This window comes from Coffea arabica, chromosome 11c (genome assembly GCF_036785885.1).
Source record: "Coffea arabica cultivar ET-39 chromosome 11c, Coffea Arabica ET-39 HiFi, whole genome shotgun sequence".
Lineage (NCBI taxonomy): Eukaryota > Viridiplantae > Streptophyta > Magnoliopsida > Gentianales > Rubiaceae > Coffea > Coffea arabica.
The window spans coordinates 18,989,880-19,007,793 of NC_092330.1; the positions used below are offsets into that span (position 1 = coordinate 18,989,880).

The 17,914-nt window shown below is 40.2% G+C and overlaps 2 protein-coding genes across 2 annotated transcripts in view; both read left to right on the forward strand.

Annotated features, from left to right (window-relative positions):
* LOC140016492 (uncharacterized) overlaps positions 1–13,975 on the forward strand; it is a 95,065-nt gene extending 81,090 nt beyond the window's left edge. The window contains exon 9 of the mRNA XM_072070023.1: positions 13,817–13,975. Coding sequence (XP_071926124.1) covers positions 13,817–13,975 — 159 coding nt within the window. The remainder of the gene's footprint in view (positions 1–13,816) is intronic.
* Positions 13,976–15,187: 1,212 nt separating this feature from the next.
* LOC140016494 (uncharacterized) lies at positions 15,188–17,428 on the forward strand. Its single transcript, XM_072070024.1, has 2 exons — positions 15,188–16,145; positions 16,818–17,428. The coding sequence occupies exons 1-2, from the start codon at positions 15,188–15,190 to the stop codon at positions 17,426–17,428; spliced, it is 1,569 nt and encodes a 522-aa protein (XP_071926125.1).
* The last annotated feature ends 486 nt before the right edge of the window (positions 17,429–17,914 follow it).

The window sequence follows — 17,914 nt, forward strand, 5'->3', positions numbered from 1 at the left end:
CTTCTATTTCAGACGTTGGTGAGCTAGGTGGAGCCGGTGGGGCCTACTAGCTACTCCTCGCGGCACGAATTTCGTATTTTGCTCTTTTGTTCGTTGTGTAAGTATTCAGGCCGCTCTTATGTGTTAGTTGCTTATGTATTTCGACATGTACGAAGAGGGTACTTAGGCGAGGGTGTACTTTATCGCACTCGCTCTAAACCCGAATTTACGCACATATTTGTACATGACATATGTATGTGAATCCTTTTGGAACTAAAACCCTTAAGCTTGTGGCTCGGGGTGATTTTGAATAATTTTGTGAAGTTTGTGAGTTTGGGGCGAGCTCTTGACCTAGATGGACTATTCGAGCCGGTTAGGGCTTGGTCGAAGTCAGTCCAACCTGGTTGGAGGTCACCAAGTTTGTGAATCCGGTTCACCGAGTATGTGGACCAAGTTTGTGACCCGAGCTTGTGACTCAAGCTCAAGTTTGTGATTTCGTTCGCCCGGGCAAGTTTGTGAGGTGACTGGCCAGTGAGAGTGATAAGGTGTTCGGTAGGTGTACAAGTGAAGTTCTACGGACCATTAAGTGTGGTCGACGGAGTGTCGGCAGGAGATCACGCATGGCATATGAATTGGCTTTGGAGCCACCTGTATCCTTATTATGTGATGTTACTTTTCTGCTTTTGCTTTACTCTTACTATGTCACTGTTGTTACGTGAAATTTACGTTTTTGCCCCTGTTTACTTACTAAGCTTCCAGCTTACCCCGTTTCCTTTGTTTTCCTTAGCAAGGGACGACGCGGGGAACTTTGGGACTCTGCCGCTAGTAAAGTTAGGTCTAGTTTGTAATAGTTGGACAGTTAGGATGTTTATTTTTGTTTTGGTGGTTTGTATAAGGACCCTTCTTAGGGTCTATCTTCTGCTGGTTGTGGTTGTAGTATATTAGAGTGGTTTGACTCGTTACTTTTGAAGATGTAAATATAACTTTTGGATTGTATATATTGTATTTAGTGCTCTTTCGAACTTTAAGTTTTGAGTCCTGGCGCGAGCTAGGCAGGCGGCCCGCCGATACCCTTGGGTTCGCCCTTGGGAGAAGTGGGGTCGTCACAAAACAGTTAGGGGACAGGTAAAAGCTTTTCATGATAAAAAAAGAAAGCAACCTAGCTCCGATGTTGCCACCGGACAAAGTTCGGGAAGTGAGCCACCTTTTAAAAGAGGTCGCGGAATAGATGGTTCCCGACCCGTAGGAACCCTAAGCCAGAGTACTTTTGGAAAAGGTCGAGTAGGGCAAGAGCCCCAGCGGAGTGCCCAGCGTGGAGGGCCAAGTGTGGGCATGAAGGCAACCTGTGGTTTCTGTGGGGGCAACCACACCGATGAAAATTGTTGGAAAAATAGTTCGGTACGGAAATGCTTCAAATGTGGTAGCACCGAACATCTGATTGCCCGGTGCCCTAAGATGCAGAAGGAAGGACTCAAGCCACCGACTGAAGGGACCACAACGAAGGCGTCAAATGCAGGGGAAAATCGACCCAAAGGACCAGCAAGGGTCTATGCGATGGGTCAACCTGAGATGATTAATCCTTCGGCAGGTTTCGAAGGTACGTTTTGACCAAAGAATTAATTTCGAGGACGAAATTGTCCTAAGTGGGGGAGATTGTGAGGCCCCAGTCCGTTCTACGTTGGTATATTTCACTAGTTAGGCGGTAACGTTTGGGTTTGGGAGTATTTCAAAAACTCTAGGTAGGGATTAAGATTTAAACCCTAGTTCTATATTAGTTACAAGTTCGAGTGGTGATTAAAGTTAGTAATGTTAATGTGTGCTTTAGTGTGGGTACATATAGGATTTAACCCATTTTGTATAGGTTAATTAAGTTTAAGAAGGTTAGAAACCCTAAGTGAGCAAAATCCCTAATGTTAGGATTTATTAGAAGTTTTAAGTTGGGTTAAAACCCTAATTTTGCCCTTTACAAAAAGGTTATTGTTTAATTACTTTTATGTGGGATAAAGTATGCTTAAGTGTAAGTGATTAAGATAAGAAAGTGATTAGTGAAGTAAGTAAGCATGATTACATGTTTTAGATTAGATTAAGTTATGACCTATGGAGTTAATTGAAAGATTATCAAATGTTTGAGGGAAAATGTATAAGAAAGAGAAAGTTGGAGTGCAAGGGTTAAAAGTGCAATTGAGGAGCTTTTATGTGATTGGCTAAGCTTAATAAATATCTCCTATGGTCTTGACCATTATTACCTTAAGACTTGTAGGCTACTCAAGACAAAACAAAACAAAACAAAACAAAGAGAAAGAGAGAGAGTGAGAGCCGTGAGGAAGAGAAGAAAAAGAAAAAAAGAAAGCTTGCTTTGGTGCATCAATTTTGCTCTTTAATCTTGAGTTTGGATCTTGGAGAAACCACTTGAGCACTTGATTGTTGTGGGTGATCATCTACAAAGCTTGAATCAAAGGTAAATCATCTTCTTTGAAAGTTAAAAAGTTGGGGTTTTACTTTCTAAGCTATAGAAATGATGTGGTATGTTATGATTATGGATTTATATGGTGAATTTGATGTTTTATGGAAGTTTTATGGTTAACTTTTGGTGATTTATGCTGCTGGAAATTTCGGTCAAGAGAGAGAAAAATTTGGGTTTCTTGTTTTAATGCTTCCTTAGTTGGTTTGATTGGGAAATTGCCTTGAAGTGGTTGTGTTTGATAAATTGCCTCACTTGATTGGTTGGTTTCTAGCAAAATTCTGATTAGGGTTAAGAAACCCTAGACTCCATGAGGTTAGTTTAGTTGAACTTATGGCTATAGAGTTAGGGTTTGGTTAGTTGGATGTTAGGGTAAGTTGATGGGTGCATATGAAGTTAGGTTAGGTGTTATGGTTAGTATTTGGTAATTTGGTATTGACTTGGGAGGGGAATTTCGGACCATTTGTAGGCCATTTAGATGTTAGTATATGTGTGTTTATTTGGTACAAAAGTGGTTGAAAAACCTGCATAAGAACCATGAAAACGAACCATATGTTTGCGACATTTGAAACCGGCAAAATGGGTAAACAGGGCAACCCAGAACCTGAACTTGAGCTCCATTTTTCTTAATGTTCCATGCTGATTCAGAAGTTTTGTAAAACATGAAAGTTGTAGCCTCTTAAGTCCTGGGTATGCCTACAAAATTTCAGGTCAAACGGGGTAGTGTAGCCCGAGTTATAGCCAAAGCACTTGAACCTGCTTTGGGACACTGGATTTTGTGCGTTTTGCATTTCAGCTTCTGCCCGTGATTTTTCGGTTTTGATCCCGTACGAACTAGGTGCTGATTCCTTCATAATAAATTTAGATCTCGATCTCAGCTTCGAAACGGTATAAAGTACGTCGAAATCCGAGTTCCGTAGCCCCTGTTATGATCAAAACAATATCGCTCGTCAGAACTGCCTTGTGTCTGGACAGTTCTGACGGGTACTTCGGCACTCGATTTTCGTCCTGATATGAATGGATTCAGGTCTTGGCCAAAACATCAAAGTTATAGCCTTATGTCTTAGCTTTCTAACGCCTCTGGAATTTCTTGATTTCGATTTCGGAGCCGTGAGTTACGGCCTTGTAAACAGGGCCTGTTTGGTAAACCGCAATGACACAGCTGGAACTATTTCGTGCATTTTTGACCTATATCTATTGAGATCTGGGTTGAGATGTCTAAAGGGAAGTTGTAGCCCTTCCTCTCAGATTCGCAACGGTACCTCATGTACCTTGATCCGATATTCCTAGCCTAACATTTGACCAAAACAGTTTGAGATGGCAGATTTGGCCGTCCCGTTTGCCGTTCCGCGCGTGCGCGTGTGCCCCTTTTTGCCGTTTCCGCACTTGCGCGTGTCAATTTTGCCGTTTTGCTTGTTTTAAGTATGTTAGTAGCCGTTTGTGATATATTGTGACACAATCTTCGATTTCAGACAGTGGTGAACTAGGCGGAGCCGGTGGGGCCCACTACTAGCCAACACACGAAGTGATTTCCGCTTTTGTACTACTTTTGTATTTGGGGTAAGTATTCAGGCCAGTTTGGTGTGTTTTCTTTGCTATGTGTTTGAGATATGTGAAAAGGGTACTTAGGCGAGGGTGTACTTTATCGCACTCGACCTAAACCCTAATTTGAATGTATAATTGTACTTGGCATATGTATATGAACCTTTTGGAACCAAAACCCTTGAGCTTGTGGCTCGGGGCGACTTTCGAGTAAAGTTGTGAATTTTGTGAAGTTTGTGAGTTCGTGGGCCCGATCTAAGACCTGTTTGGACTATTCGAGCCGGTTAGGGCTTGGTCGAAGTCAGTCCAACTTAGTCTGAGGTCACCAAGTTTGTAGGTTCATGTTATGAACCAATTTTGTGAATCCGGTTCACCGAGAAGGTGACCAAGTTTGTGACCCGAGCTTGTGATTCAAGCTCAAGTTTGTGATTTCGTTCGCCCGGGCAAGTTTGTGAGGTGACTGGCCAGTGAGGGTGATAAGGTGTCGGTGGGTGTACAAGTGAAATTCTACGGACCATTGAGTGTGGTCGACGGAGTGTCGGCAGGAGATCACGCATGGCATATGAATTGGCTTTGGAGCCACCTGTATCCTTATTCTGTGCTTTTCTGCTTTTGCTTTACTCTTACTGTGTAACTGTTATGTGAAATTTATGCTTTCGCCCCTGTTTACTTACTAAGCATATAGCTTACCCCTTTCCTTTTGTTTTCCTTAGCAGGGGCCGACGCGGGGACTTTTGGCACATACACTAGTATAATTAGGTTTACTTGTAATAGTTGGACAACTAGAATGTTTGTTTTAGTTGTGGTGGTTTGTATAAGGACCCTTCTTAGGGTCTACCTTTTGGTTTTGGTTGTAATGATAAGGATGTAATAGTATGAGCAGGAACTTTTGGGGAATGTAAATTATAACACTTTTGGGATTGTATATAGTATGTTTAGTACTCTTTTGGATTTTCTGGCTTTGATTGCTTTAAGTTTTGAGTCCTGGCGCGAGCTAGGCAGGCGGCTCGCCGATACCCTTGGGTTCGCTCTTGGTAGAAGTGGGGTCGTCACATATTACCGGAGATTCATCCAGGATTTTTCGAAAATTGCTGGGCCTATGACTGAGTTGACCAAGAAAAATGGAAAATTTATATGGAGTCCTAAGTGTGAAGGAAGTTTTCAGGAGTTGAAAAGACGATTGACTAGAGCGCCTGTTCTAACTCTACCAAATGGACAGGATAGTTTTGTGGTTTACACAGATGCTTCTAAGGAAGGTTTGGGATGTGTTTTGATGCAAAATGATAAAGTGATAGCTTATGCCTCTAGGAAATTGAAACCGCATGAAGGAAATTATCCGACCCATGATTTGGAGTTAGCGGCTGTGGTCTTTGCTCTGAAGAAATGGAGACACTATTTGTACGGAGTAACATTTGAGGTTTTTACATATCACAAAAGCCTTAAGTACTTATTCTCTCAGAAGGAGCTGAATTTGAGACAACGTAGATGGATGAAATTTCTGGAAGATTATGATTGTACGATTAAGTACCACCCTGGGAAGGCCAATGTAGTGGCCGATGCTTTGAGCCGTCAGGTACAAATGGCTGGATTGATGGTTAAGGAATTTCAGTTGTTAGAGGAAGTTAGCTATTGGAATTCTCGATTAGAACCAAGGAAAGTAATTTTGGGGAATATTGTAATAACCTCCACTTTATTGGAACGCATTAAGGAATCTCAGGAAAAGGACCCTGAAGTGCAAAAGTTGGTAGAGAAAGTTAAGATCGGAGACCAGACGGATTTCAATTTGGGATCGGATGGAATATTGAGATTTCGAAATCGGGTGGTTGTGCCAAAGGATGAAGGGCTTAGAAAAGAAATTTTAGAAGAGGCACACCGATCAAAGTTTACAGTACATCCAGGAGGGAATAAAATGTACCAAGACTTGGTGGAAAAATATGAAGAAGGAAATTGCCCAATTTGTTCAGACATGCTTGGTTTGTCAACAGGTTAAAGCCGAACATCAGAAACCATCAGGGCTTTTGCAACCTCTAGAAATACCTGAGTGGAAATGGGAAAATATTACCATGGATTTTGTGTCAGGCTTACCAAGGACACAGAGAGGCCATGACATCATTTGGGTGATAGTGGATAGATTGACTAAATCGGCTCATTTTCTACCGATTAACATGAAATACCCGTTAGAAAAGCTGGCCAGGTTGTACTTGGATGAGATCATCAGACTACATGGTATACCTGTGAGTATTGTGTCAGATAGGGATCCAAAATTTATTTCGAGGTTTTGGCAAAAGATGCAAGAAGTGTTGGGGACTAAGTTAAACTTTAGTACCACCTATCATCCTCAGACTGATGGACAATCTGAAAGAACAATTCAGACCCTTGAGGACATGTTGAGGACTTGTGTACTGGATTTTGGAGAGAATTGGAGTAAGTTTTTGACCTTAGTGGAATTTGCCTATAACAATAGTTTCCACTCTTCCATTCAGATGGCTCCATACGAAGCACTTAATGGTCGGAAGTGAAGATCTCCAATTTGTTGGGATGAAGTAGGCGAACGAAAAATTTTAGACCCGACTACCGTATCTTGGATTGAGGAGGCAAATGAAAAGGTAAAATTGGTACGGCAAAGGATTCAAACCGCTCAGAGTAGACAAAAAAGTTATATCGACAATCGGAGAAAGGATTTGGAGTTCACTGTTGGTGATGTGGTATTTCTCAAGATTGCGCCTTTAAAAGCAAGCTTGATGTCCGGAAAAGGGAAGAAACTACAACCAAGGTTTGTAGGGTCTTATAAGATTATTCAACGAGTTGGGAATGTAGCCTATAAGCTGGAATTACCACCGAGCTTATCTCGTATTCATAACGTGTTTCATGTGTCCATGCTTAAGAAATATCATCCAGACCCCTCTCATGTTTTACAACCGGAGAATATCGAGATCGATGAAACCCTGACCTATGAGGAGAGACCGGTAAAACTTCTGGATCGAAAAGTGAAGGAATTGAGGAACAAGCAGATACCATTAGTGAAAGTTTTATGGAAGAACCATGGAGTAGAGGAGGCAACATGGGAAGTTGAAGAGACAATCAGAGAGAAGTACCCAGACTTGTTCATCAACCAAGGTAAATTTCGAGGACGAAATTTTCTTAAGGGGGAGAGGATGTGAGGACTCGTAAAAAAAAAACTATTATTTTATGCCTAATTTATGGCTTAATAAATTATTTAATTGAATTTTATTTCCAAGGAATATTTTCTAGTTTTATTAGACCTAAATACATGGTAATATAACTTCGTTATATTTTTAAAATGATTCGTTTCAAAAATTAATTTCCTGGAGTGCGTTAAGTAAAAATAGTGAATAGTGCTTGGAGATTTTATCCGCGTAGGAGCACAATAAGTTTGGAATATTGGAGACTTGTACTATGGTTCTAAAATAGGTAATCTTATGAATAAATACTCAAGTGATAGTTAGTAATGCAATCGTTATAAGAATTTCTCTGAAGTTTCGCGTTATAACGTTAAATTTGACGGTACGCGTTTTCACACGCGCGACTTTATTTGAGGGACCTTAGACCCTTATTTCGGGACAATTAAGAGTGAATAACACTTACATGAATATAAATATATTGGAGGTTCAGTGCACTAGTGAACCAAACGCGCGAGAAAATCGAGCCCTAATCGCGCCAAACACGCCCTAATAAGAGTTGACTTTGGAGTGATTGTGCACCACTCATTTAATCTTCTCTTGGAATCTAAAAGAAATCTGATCACTCTCCATCTTCTCTCACTAAGACAGCCGGCCAACATCTCCCTCTCACTCACTCTCTTGCTTCACAAATTTCTTCACTAAATCAACCCAAAACCTCAACCAATCTTCACCAAACTTGGAGATCATCTAGCAAACTACTTGGAGGTTGGATTTAGCTAACAAAAAGGGCTGCATTTTCACGGTTTCTTGGAGCCTTGAGGACCGAAAATTTCTGGGTTAAGACACTAAGGAGGTATAACTTCATCCTACACCTTAAACTTGGATTATGATGGTAGAAATGCATCTTTTAGCTATTGCATGTGTATGGATGGCTTGATATGGTTGTAAAATGTGAAAGTGGGCTCTCTGTATTCCCACACTTGGGTTGTTTTTGCTGATTAGAGGATTAATGTTGGATTTAATGGTAGTTTAGTGGTTATAATGATGGATTTATGGAGTATTATTGTTGGAAACTCAAAGTTGAGGCCATGACAAGAAATTTCCGAAACTGCCCCTGTTTTGTTCGGCCATGATAAGGCCCATTTTTGGTGATTTATTGGAGTAAACCTGATGTTTACATGTTATATTATGTGTAAAAATTTTCGTTGGAAAACATTAACGTTTGGATGGACAAATGAATTTATTCGTGAACTAGGCAAGCTGGAAAATTATTTTCGGGTAACCCTGTCCAGCGGTAGCATTTTGACCATAACTCTGTCCTCGGGTGTCGAAATCAAGTGCCGTCGGTGGCGTTTGAAACTAGACATTCCTGGATTTAATTTGAGATAAAATACACATTCTGAGTCTTTGTGAGTGATCCGAACCAAACGTTTAAAGTTAGCTGTCCTGTCTCTCGGATTTGCTGGAATGGCTTGTAGAGGCAGCAACTTGAGGCTCAATTTTGAGCTGGTTGCTTGCTGAATTTCAGAACATTTCCTTCTGTGAACTTTTAGTCCTATGAATGTATTTTCTAACGCCATAAACCATGCCTCATTCCGAGTTAAATTGATTGAGTTGTGACTAAAACAAGAGGACTGCCCTGTTTTGGAAAAACGTAGTATTTGGACTGATTTGGGGAAAAACTTGGGAATGATTTTTATTAATTGAAGTCTTGATGCTCATCACTTACCAAAGGTATCATGAACGTATCATAGACCTTTATTTCACAAATGAACCATGGTTGGATAGTTTTCATGGTTAAACGATTTGAATTTGGAAATGGAAGTCAAAAGGCAGATTGCCTTAGAATTTTTCCTGAACTTTGGTTGACTAATTAACTATCTTTCCGAAGGTATTTTTCCCTGAAATTTGATAGAGCGGTACCTTTCATATGGGAGTAAAATACTCCCAATTTTGGTACCAATCCAAGTTCGTTTCGATACCCAATTAAATTCCTAGTGTTGGAGGTTCAAATCTGGAAATTCTTCTCCAGTCTTGAATTTCCCTAACTTCGGGCTACCGTATCTCGGTACTCGAAACTCCGATTCTTGATCCGCTTGTTTTGTTATAAACCTCACTTGCAATACTACTTGAGTTATAAATTTCAGAGGCCGGTTTGCAACGTGTGAATCGTGCCAAATTTCCAAAGTTGGCCGAAATCCAACTTAATTCTGCCTCGTACGCCGAACCTGTACCTTCAAGCTCATTTTTGAGTACTTTCCCTTTATATTCATGAAAAGGTGTCTTCTAAGAAGTTTTAACACTTTCCAAAAGGTTTCCAACGGTATAAATTTTTTCAGTTTTGGGCTTATATCGAGAGAGATACGAATTTTCAAAGATTTAGGATAAAACTGAAATTTCTCAATTTTCAAGGCAAAGGAGTTTTTCCAAAACTCTTAATTCTCTTAGTATTATTCAAATGTTTTGCCCTCGATTTTCATGATAAAAACTCAAATAATATTGTACATAATAAAAGGCAAGTTTAACCTCGATTTACGTGTAATTGAGGTTCCTTTTGCGAAATAATCCTTAGATTGTACTAGTGTACAATCTTCTTGATAAGTGGGTTAATTGTGTGATTATCCACTATTAATTGCCAGGCGCACAAGGAGACCTTCAAGAGGATCTCACAGTGGACACTTGAACTCCCAGAAAACAATTCTTATTGAATTGCTCGGTGAGTGTCAAGTGTGTGAATTTTGATACTTGCTTATTTGTGGTAATTGTTGGAAGTTTTAAGAATAAGGGCGGGTGCGTACTTTATCGCACTCGTTCTGATTTATAATGAATGAATGAAATGTATTGAATGAATGAATGAAATGCAATGTTATGTCATGAATACATGTGTCGTTGGAGTGAACCTCCTCGACTTTCAAATGAATGGGGGACGCCCAAACTCATAGGCCGACCTTGGACTCGAGCCGGCAATGGGTTTGGTCGGGAACTTGGGCGAGCCATGAGATATATATAAGCTCGACCTAATGAGAGGTCTTTCTTGGCATACTCGTGGAGTATCGCCTTATAAATGACTTGTGGGCCCTTGAGGTGTACGGTGGACGGAGGGAAGTAAGTGGTGATCTACGGAAATGAAAATACCGACCCGGTTGACAGGAGGGTCAACGCCGGAAGGTATACGAATGACATCGGCAGAGCGAGTGGAACTTAGCTCCTGAGAGCTACTATATCCTTGAATTGTTTCTGATTACTTTTCCTGTTCGAATGATTGATTATTGAAAAGACATGGTTTTATTTATTAAATTTGGGATTGTTATTTGACAAAGTGCTTGCATGTGTGTTCTTGGCCTCACGAGCGTTTAGCTCATCCTATAGTTTTGTTTTCCTTAACAGGACCGAATCTTGGAGAAGTATGGAGAAACCCTTCGTTGTACTTTTGTTAAGACTCCTGCTATATTTTGACTAGGCCCTGGTTTGAGTTGTACTTTTGGAATTGAAATGTAAAAGTTTGGGCCCTGACGTGTATTTTGAATTTAAGACGTATTATGATTTCCGATGTAATGGTAACACGTTAAGTGACTTGTTTAGCTTGAACGCTTCCGCACTATTTGTATTCATGTTTCTCTCTCTTCGAAATGTTTAGTTCAGATTTAAATTGAATGGAATTGCTTGAGTCCTGGCGAGAGTTGGGCAGGCGTCCGCGGATACCCTTTGGTCCGCCTTAGGGAGATGTGGGGCGTCACAAGTGCAGCATCAGATATCCGACAATTAATGAATACACAATGGACGCAAGGTTTCAAATGAAGAATACGTCTATAGGACTTCTGAAAGATAGAGCAGAATATTGGATATTTGGATCAGACACTCAATCCTCCCATTAGCCATCTGACACAAAAGAAGACAAAATTTAAATTCTTTGTTTCTATCGGATGCAAGACTATCGGATAGAAATTCAAAGGATCAACCATCCAAAGAAATAGTGAAAAGTTCAGTTAAAATATCAATCATTTGCATTAGACGATGAATCAAGTATCGGACATCTGATAAATCGAATGGCTTGTTTTTTCAGCATTTAATGTTTGACTATTAGATTTTATTTCTATACCAAATTTCACCACCTATAAAAGGAGTAATGGCTAGAACTTGCAATGACTTTTGCCTACATTGAGTACAAGCCTCAAAAGTGATTTTAGCTAGAAAATATTCTTCCTCTCTCTTTGTAGTTCATTATATAGTGCTTAGCTTTTCAATTGTGAGTGAGTATTCAATTTGTAACCTTGTGAGGGTTAATTTGGATAAGTTGGAAAACTCCTTGACTCAGGCAAAAGGAGTTTGGGGTGACCAAAGAGTGCACCTTCTATTGTACAAGATTCATTTGCTTCTTCGAATTGAAGAAACTCAATAATGCACTCAACTCCAAGTTTGTGTGAAAGCTTGGGAGTTTGTTTGGTTTGCTTAACTCTCTCCTAATCTCTGTTGTTCCTTTCTTTATCTATTTGGGTGACTTTAAATTGCTTCACCTTATTCAAAGTTCCTTAATTGTTGCTTGAGAAACTTGTGTGATCACTTAGTGATGTGTGCACGGATGGTGATGATCAAGTGAGAGTCCCACTTGGGCCGGTTACACGTGCACGGGCAAAGCGCTTCAAAGAATCTCTTCAAGCCCTTGTTCGAAGTGTTCAAGATCAACAAGGGGTCCATAGTAACATTGAAGGCTTGGACGTGGCTAGTCAAGTTGTCTACACATTGATCCAAGCCAATGAGGTGCCAAGTGATGGCCACACGAGTGCTTAATGGAGTTGGCCGATTGATTGTTGCTAGTTTGTTAGTTGGCTGGGTTGTTATCGAGTCATTAGTTTTAGTTGGCTTGTCAGTCACATTTTAATTAATAGTTTTATTAACTTTTGGGATCCAATAATCGGTCCACTCATGCACAAGAGTGAACCGAAACCTCTTTCCTAGTTTAGGTAGAATTGGTAGTCAAACAATCCTTGTTCCAATCGGATTTGACATTGGTTGCTAGCCTATAAAAAGGCTCATCTTGTAAGAACAAGGGTTAGACATTATTGACAATAAAATTTACTTTGTTTCTCTTCAAAGCCGAGAGTTACATTCTACTTGCTAGGCAAGGGTTTTTTGAGCAATCTCGCGCGACGTCTTTGGTTGTTCATTCAGTCTATCTACTTGAGTAACCACCTCAATTAGAGTCACTGTTCTACCACCTTCGATCAAGTTGAGTCGTCCATCTTGGTTCTAGGTTCCGCAATCCAAACGATTGATCATCCGTCTAGATCCTTGGGCAATCGTGCTACGTGTCTTGGAACAAGTTGACCGAGGAGCGTATCAGTTGGCTTCAGAGCTGGTTGAGGTATCAATTCGTTATATCCATTTTCTTGTTTCATCTAGTCGTTCCAGGGTTTATAGTTTCCGTTGCCTTGCTATTTATTGCATCATTGAAATCTGCCGGTAGTCTTGTTCACTTGTTGTATTGTTGAATTTTGGCCGTAAGTGTTAAAATCTGTCCGAAGTTTGTTTCTTCATTGGCATAAATTTTCTGTCCGTGTTTTTGTCTTGTCTTGAGTCTTCAAATTTCTGCCCGTTCTTGTGTCCCCTCATTGTTTTGGAATTGCCGTAGCTGTGTTGTCGCTTGGTTTAAAATTCTGTCTGTAGTGCAATTGAAATTCTGTCTTCGTGTGCCATTGTTAGTCTTAACCTGCTGTCCGAAGTTGTGTTCAATTGTTGCATCTTGAAAATCTGACCGAGTCTTGTTCACTTGTTGCGTCTTGAAGTCTATCCGAAGTTTGTGTCTTCGTTGCGTCAAAATTCTATCTGTGGTGTGCCATTGTGTGTCTCACAAATCTGTCCAATCTTGTTGTCTTGTGTTATCTAACTTGTTAACTTGTTTTCAAATCTGGATTTTGTGCAAACTTGTTGGTGTTTTGTGAATCTTGAAAGAACCTCCAATGAATCTTGAGTTTCTTGAATTTCTCTTGAAGGATCTTGAAGTTCTTGAAAGTTTCTTATTCGTGTAATTAGCCAAAAGAACAAATCTGGAATTACTTCCATTCGGCCAAACGTTATAGTGCTCTTGTCATGGTAGCCAAAAAAAGAAAAAAAAAAGAGACAAACAAAAACAGAAACAAAAGAGAAAAAAAAACAAGGAAGCAACCGAATTGTGTTGGAACAAAATTCTGATTTGTGCAAACCCTCCTGGAATTGAATTTGGAACTTACTAAAAGTTATTTCAAGAGGAAAAGGGTTTCCAAAAGGTTTCCAAAAACCAACTTGTTTCCAAATTCAATTAGGAAACTAGTGGACAGCTTGGATAACTCTCCTATTTCCACTTGACTAAGTCCATTCAAATCAGGAAACTTCCAAATCTCGCATTTGCTTATTTCCATTTCCTATTTTCGCAACTTCTAAATTTGTCCGCCTTAGGAAACGGTCAAAACCATCCACCACCATGTCCAAATTGTTTCCACATTGTGTCTTTGTTCTTGGTTACACTTGTGCTAAAGTTGGGTGAACAATTTGAGGGTTTTGTGCGGCATTTCTCAAGCTACTCAAACCAACAAGGTAAGAATTGTGGTAAGACCATTAGAGTGAAATTGGAGTGAAACATGAGAGCGAGTGAAACACTTAGGAAGTGAAGTGAGGTTATATTTGTATTATTTTCTTGGTTGCTAACACTTGGCAGGGCAACAAGAAAGATATGGAGCAAACTAATCCAACCGCCGACTATGCATTGATGTTCAATGCCATGAAAGCCGAACTCAAAAGAATTAGTGAACAACAAATGGAGGAAATGCATAACCGTTTTGATGGACTTTCCAAGAGCTTCACAAGAGGCTCTTGATCTAGGTCTCATAATCGAAATCAAGGCGGTACCAAGGGGGCAAATTATGAGGACTACTCGGCAAGTGAGAACAAAGAGAAAGCCGAGAGGCCCAAGAGGGATAGTTCTAAGGAGGTGCTTCGGGGACTTAAAATCAAAGTTCCTACTTTCCAAGGAAAAAGTGACCCTGAGGCTTACTTGGAGTGGGAAGGGTGAATCAAAATGGTCTTTGATTGCTATGATTATAACGAGGAACAAAAGGTCAAGGTTGCCACTGTTGAGTTCACCGAATATGCACTCATTTGGTGGGATCAAGTAAGGACTAGTTGGAGAAGAAATGGAGAGTCGCAAGTCCGAACTTGGCGAGAACTCAAGGCAATGATGCGCAAGAGGTTTGTTCCTAGTTACTATAACCGAAATCTCCATTCAAAATTACAGACTCTCACTCAAGGCAACATGAGTGTGGATGATTATTATAAAGAGATCAAAATGGCCATGATGAGGGCTAATATCCAAGAAGATAGTGAGGCCACAATGGCAAGGTTTCTTAGAGGTTTAAACTCTGAACTTCAAAAGGCTTTAGAACTTCAACACTACTTGGATATGAGCGACCTACTTGAGTTAGCCATCAAAGCCAAGAGGGGAAAGAGACTACGGAGTGGTGGACGATCCAATACCACCATGAACCCGCAACCTTGGAAAGGAGGTCAGTCAAGAAGGTCACTCCACGAAGCTGGAAATTCGGCCACTCCACCCACTTCTAGCCGACACCAAGGTAACTTTCCTAACCGCAATTTCCATTCTACCCCTAACAAGGTTGTTGTTCTATCTAGGTCCACTTCAAAACCTAGTCAAGAGACTCCTAAGCCTAGGAGTAGGAACATTAAGTGCTTCAAATGTCAAGGATTCGGACATATCCAATCTCAATGTCCGAATCAAAGGGTCATGCTTATAACTCACAATGGAGAAGTTGTATCTGATGATGATGATTGTGAGGAGATGTCGATTTTGACCAAGGAAGAGTGCTTGGAAATTGACTCGATCGAGGAAGAATGTTCACCAACCCAAGGTGAGATTGGTTGTTTGGTTGCAAGAAGAGTGTTGACCGCCCGAGTTAAGGAGGATGAACAGTTACAAAGGGAAAACTTGTTTTACAGTTGATATAAAATAAGTGACAAGGTGTGCAGCCTTATCATCGATGGAGGAAGTTGCACCAATGTAGCAAGTTTGTTAATGGTGGAAAGCCTAAGTTTGTCTACAACCCGACATCCATACTCGTACCGACTACAATGGCTAAGTAAAGATAGTGAAGTACGTGTCTACAAGCAGGTACGTCTTCCTTTCTCAATTGGCAATTACATTGATGAAGTTGTTTGTGATGTTGTCCTTTTGCATGCTACTCATGTGATATTAGGAAGACCTTTGCAATTTGATAAGCATGTTACTTTTGATGGTAGGTCTAATAAATACACTCTTTTACACAATGGTAAGAGAATGATCTTAACACCCCTCACACCTTCACAAGTGTATGAGGACCAACTTAAATTGCAAAGAGAATATGATTTAGACCACTGCCAAAAGAGGAAACAAAAGGGAACCGAATCTGGAAATTGTTCCAAATCAACTCTTGAGCATTCGGCCAAGAGCAAATGTGATGTCCCTAGTGTTCCAAATGATCAAGCATTGATTAAGCCAAGCACTAAGAAACAAAACATGATAATCAAGGTTAAGAATGTTGGGAAAGTTGTGAATTCTGATCAGCCTGTGTTACTTATGATTTCCAAACATGTGCTCTTGAATGTTGATGAACTCAATAAGGCATTGCCTTCAAGTGTGGTTGCATTGTTGCAGGAATTCGAGGACGTGTTCCCTGATGAGGTCCCTGATGGATTATCACCCATCCGAGGGATCGAGCACCAAATAGACCTTCTTCCTGGAGCACCCCTACCCCACAAACCCGCCTACCGAATGGGTCCGGAGGAAACTAAGGAACTTCAAAAGCAAGTTGATGGCTTACTAGGTAAGGGTTGGGTTAAGAAAAGTTTGAATCCGTGTGTTGTACCTGTTATACTTGTTCCAAAAAAAGATGGTACTTGGCATATGTGTGCTGATTGTAGAGCTGTAAATGCTATAACTGTTAAATACCGTCATCCCATTCCTAGATTAGATGATATGCTAGATGAACTTGATGGTGCTATTATTTTCACAAAAATTGACTTACGAAGTGGCTATCATCAAATTAGAATGAAAGAGGGAGATGAGCAGAAAATAGCTTTTAAAACAAAACATGGACTTTATGAGTGGTTAGTCATGCGTTTTGGGTTGACTAATGCGCCTAGCATTTTCATGAGACTAATGAACCATGTTTTAAGGCAGTTGATAGGAAAATTTGTCATTGTTCACTTTGATGATATTTTGATCTATAGTCGAAACATACATAAACATATGGAGCATATAAGATTGATACTAGACACACTTCACAAGGCGAGCCTCTATGCTAACCTTAAGAAATGCACTTTTTGTACTAACGAACTCGTGTTTCTAGGCTATGTTGTTAGTTCACAGGGCATCAAAGTAGACGAATCCAAGATCGATGCCATCAAACAATAGCCCACGCCAAAGTCAGTCGTGGATGTGCGAAACTTCCATGGTTTGGTTGGTTTCTACTGGCGTTTTGTCAAGGACTTCAGTACCATTGCTGCGCCATTGACCGCAGTGACAAAGAAAAATGACAAGTTCCATTGGGAAAAAGCACAAGAAAAATCTTTCCTTACTCCTAAGGACAAACTCATACACGCACCTGTCTTAGCATTACCTAACTTTAACAAAACTTTTGAAATCGAATGTGATGCTTCTGGTGTAGGGATTGGAGCCGTGTTGATACAAGATAAGAGGCATTGCGTCTTCTTTAGTGAAAAGTTGGGAGGTACAACATTGAACTACCCCACATATGACAAGGAGTTGTACGCACTTGTGAGGGCCTTGGAAACATGGCAACATTACCTCCGTCCAAGAGAATTCATGATACACACTGACCACGAATCATTGAAATTTCTCAAGAGGCAGTCGAAATTGAGCAAAAAGCATACCAAGTGGGTAAGTTTTATTGACACCTTCTGTTATGTCATTAAGTATAAGACTGGTCGAACGAATGTGGTAGCTGATTCTTTATCTCGTAGACATTCCTTGCTAGTTTTTCTTGATGCTAAGTTGCTTGGTTTCGAAATGCTAAAAGAGCTCTATGCACATGACATTGATTTTGGTGAAATGTTCGCATCATGTACCAAGAGTCCGCATAGCAAGTATTTTTTACATAAAGGGTTCTTGTTTTATGTTGATAAGTTGTGTATGCCTAATTCTTCTATTCGTGACTTGTTCTTTCGAGAGACACATAGTGGTGGTCTCATGGGACATTTTAGGATTGTTAAGACTTTAGCAATGTTACAAGAGCACTTTTATTGGCCACACATATGAAAGGATGTTGAACGCATGGTTGGTAGATGTGCCACCTGCCATAAAGCTAAGTCTAAAACAAATCCATATGGCTTGTATACCCCATTGCCAATTCCAAAATATCCTTGGGTAGAGTTGTCAATGGACTTTGTTTTAGGACTACATAGGTCTCAAAGGGGTAATGATTCCATCTATGTGGTAGTTGATAGATTCTCAAAGATGGATCATTTTATCCCTTGCCATAAAACTGATGATGCATCTCATATTGCTACTTGTTTTTCAAAGAAATTGTGCGTTTACATGGTATGCCTCAAACAATTGTTAGTGATAGAGATGTTAAGTTCTTGAGTTATTTTTGGAAGAATTTATGGTCTAAACTTGGCACTAAACTCTTATTTTCGACCACAAGTCACCCCCAGAGTGATGGACAAACTGCAGTTGTCAATCGCACTCTTGGGACTTTGTTAAGGGCCGTAATTAAGAAAAATCTTAAGTCTTGGGAAGAGT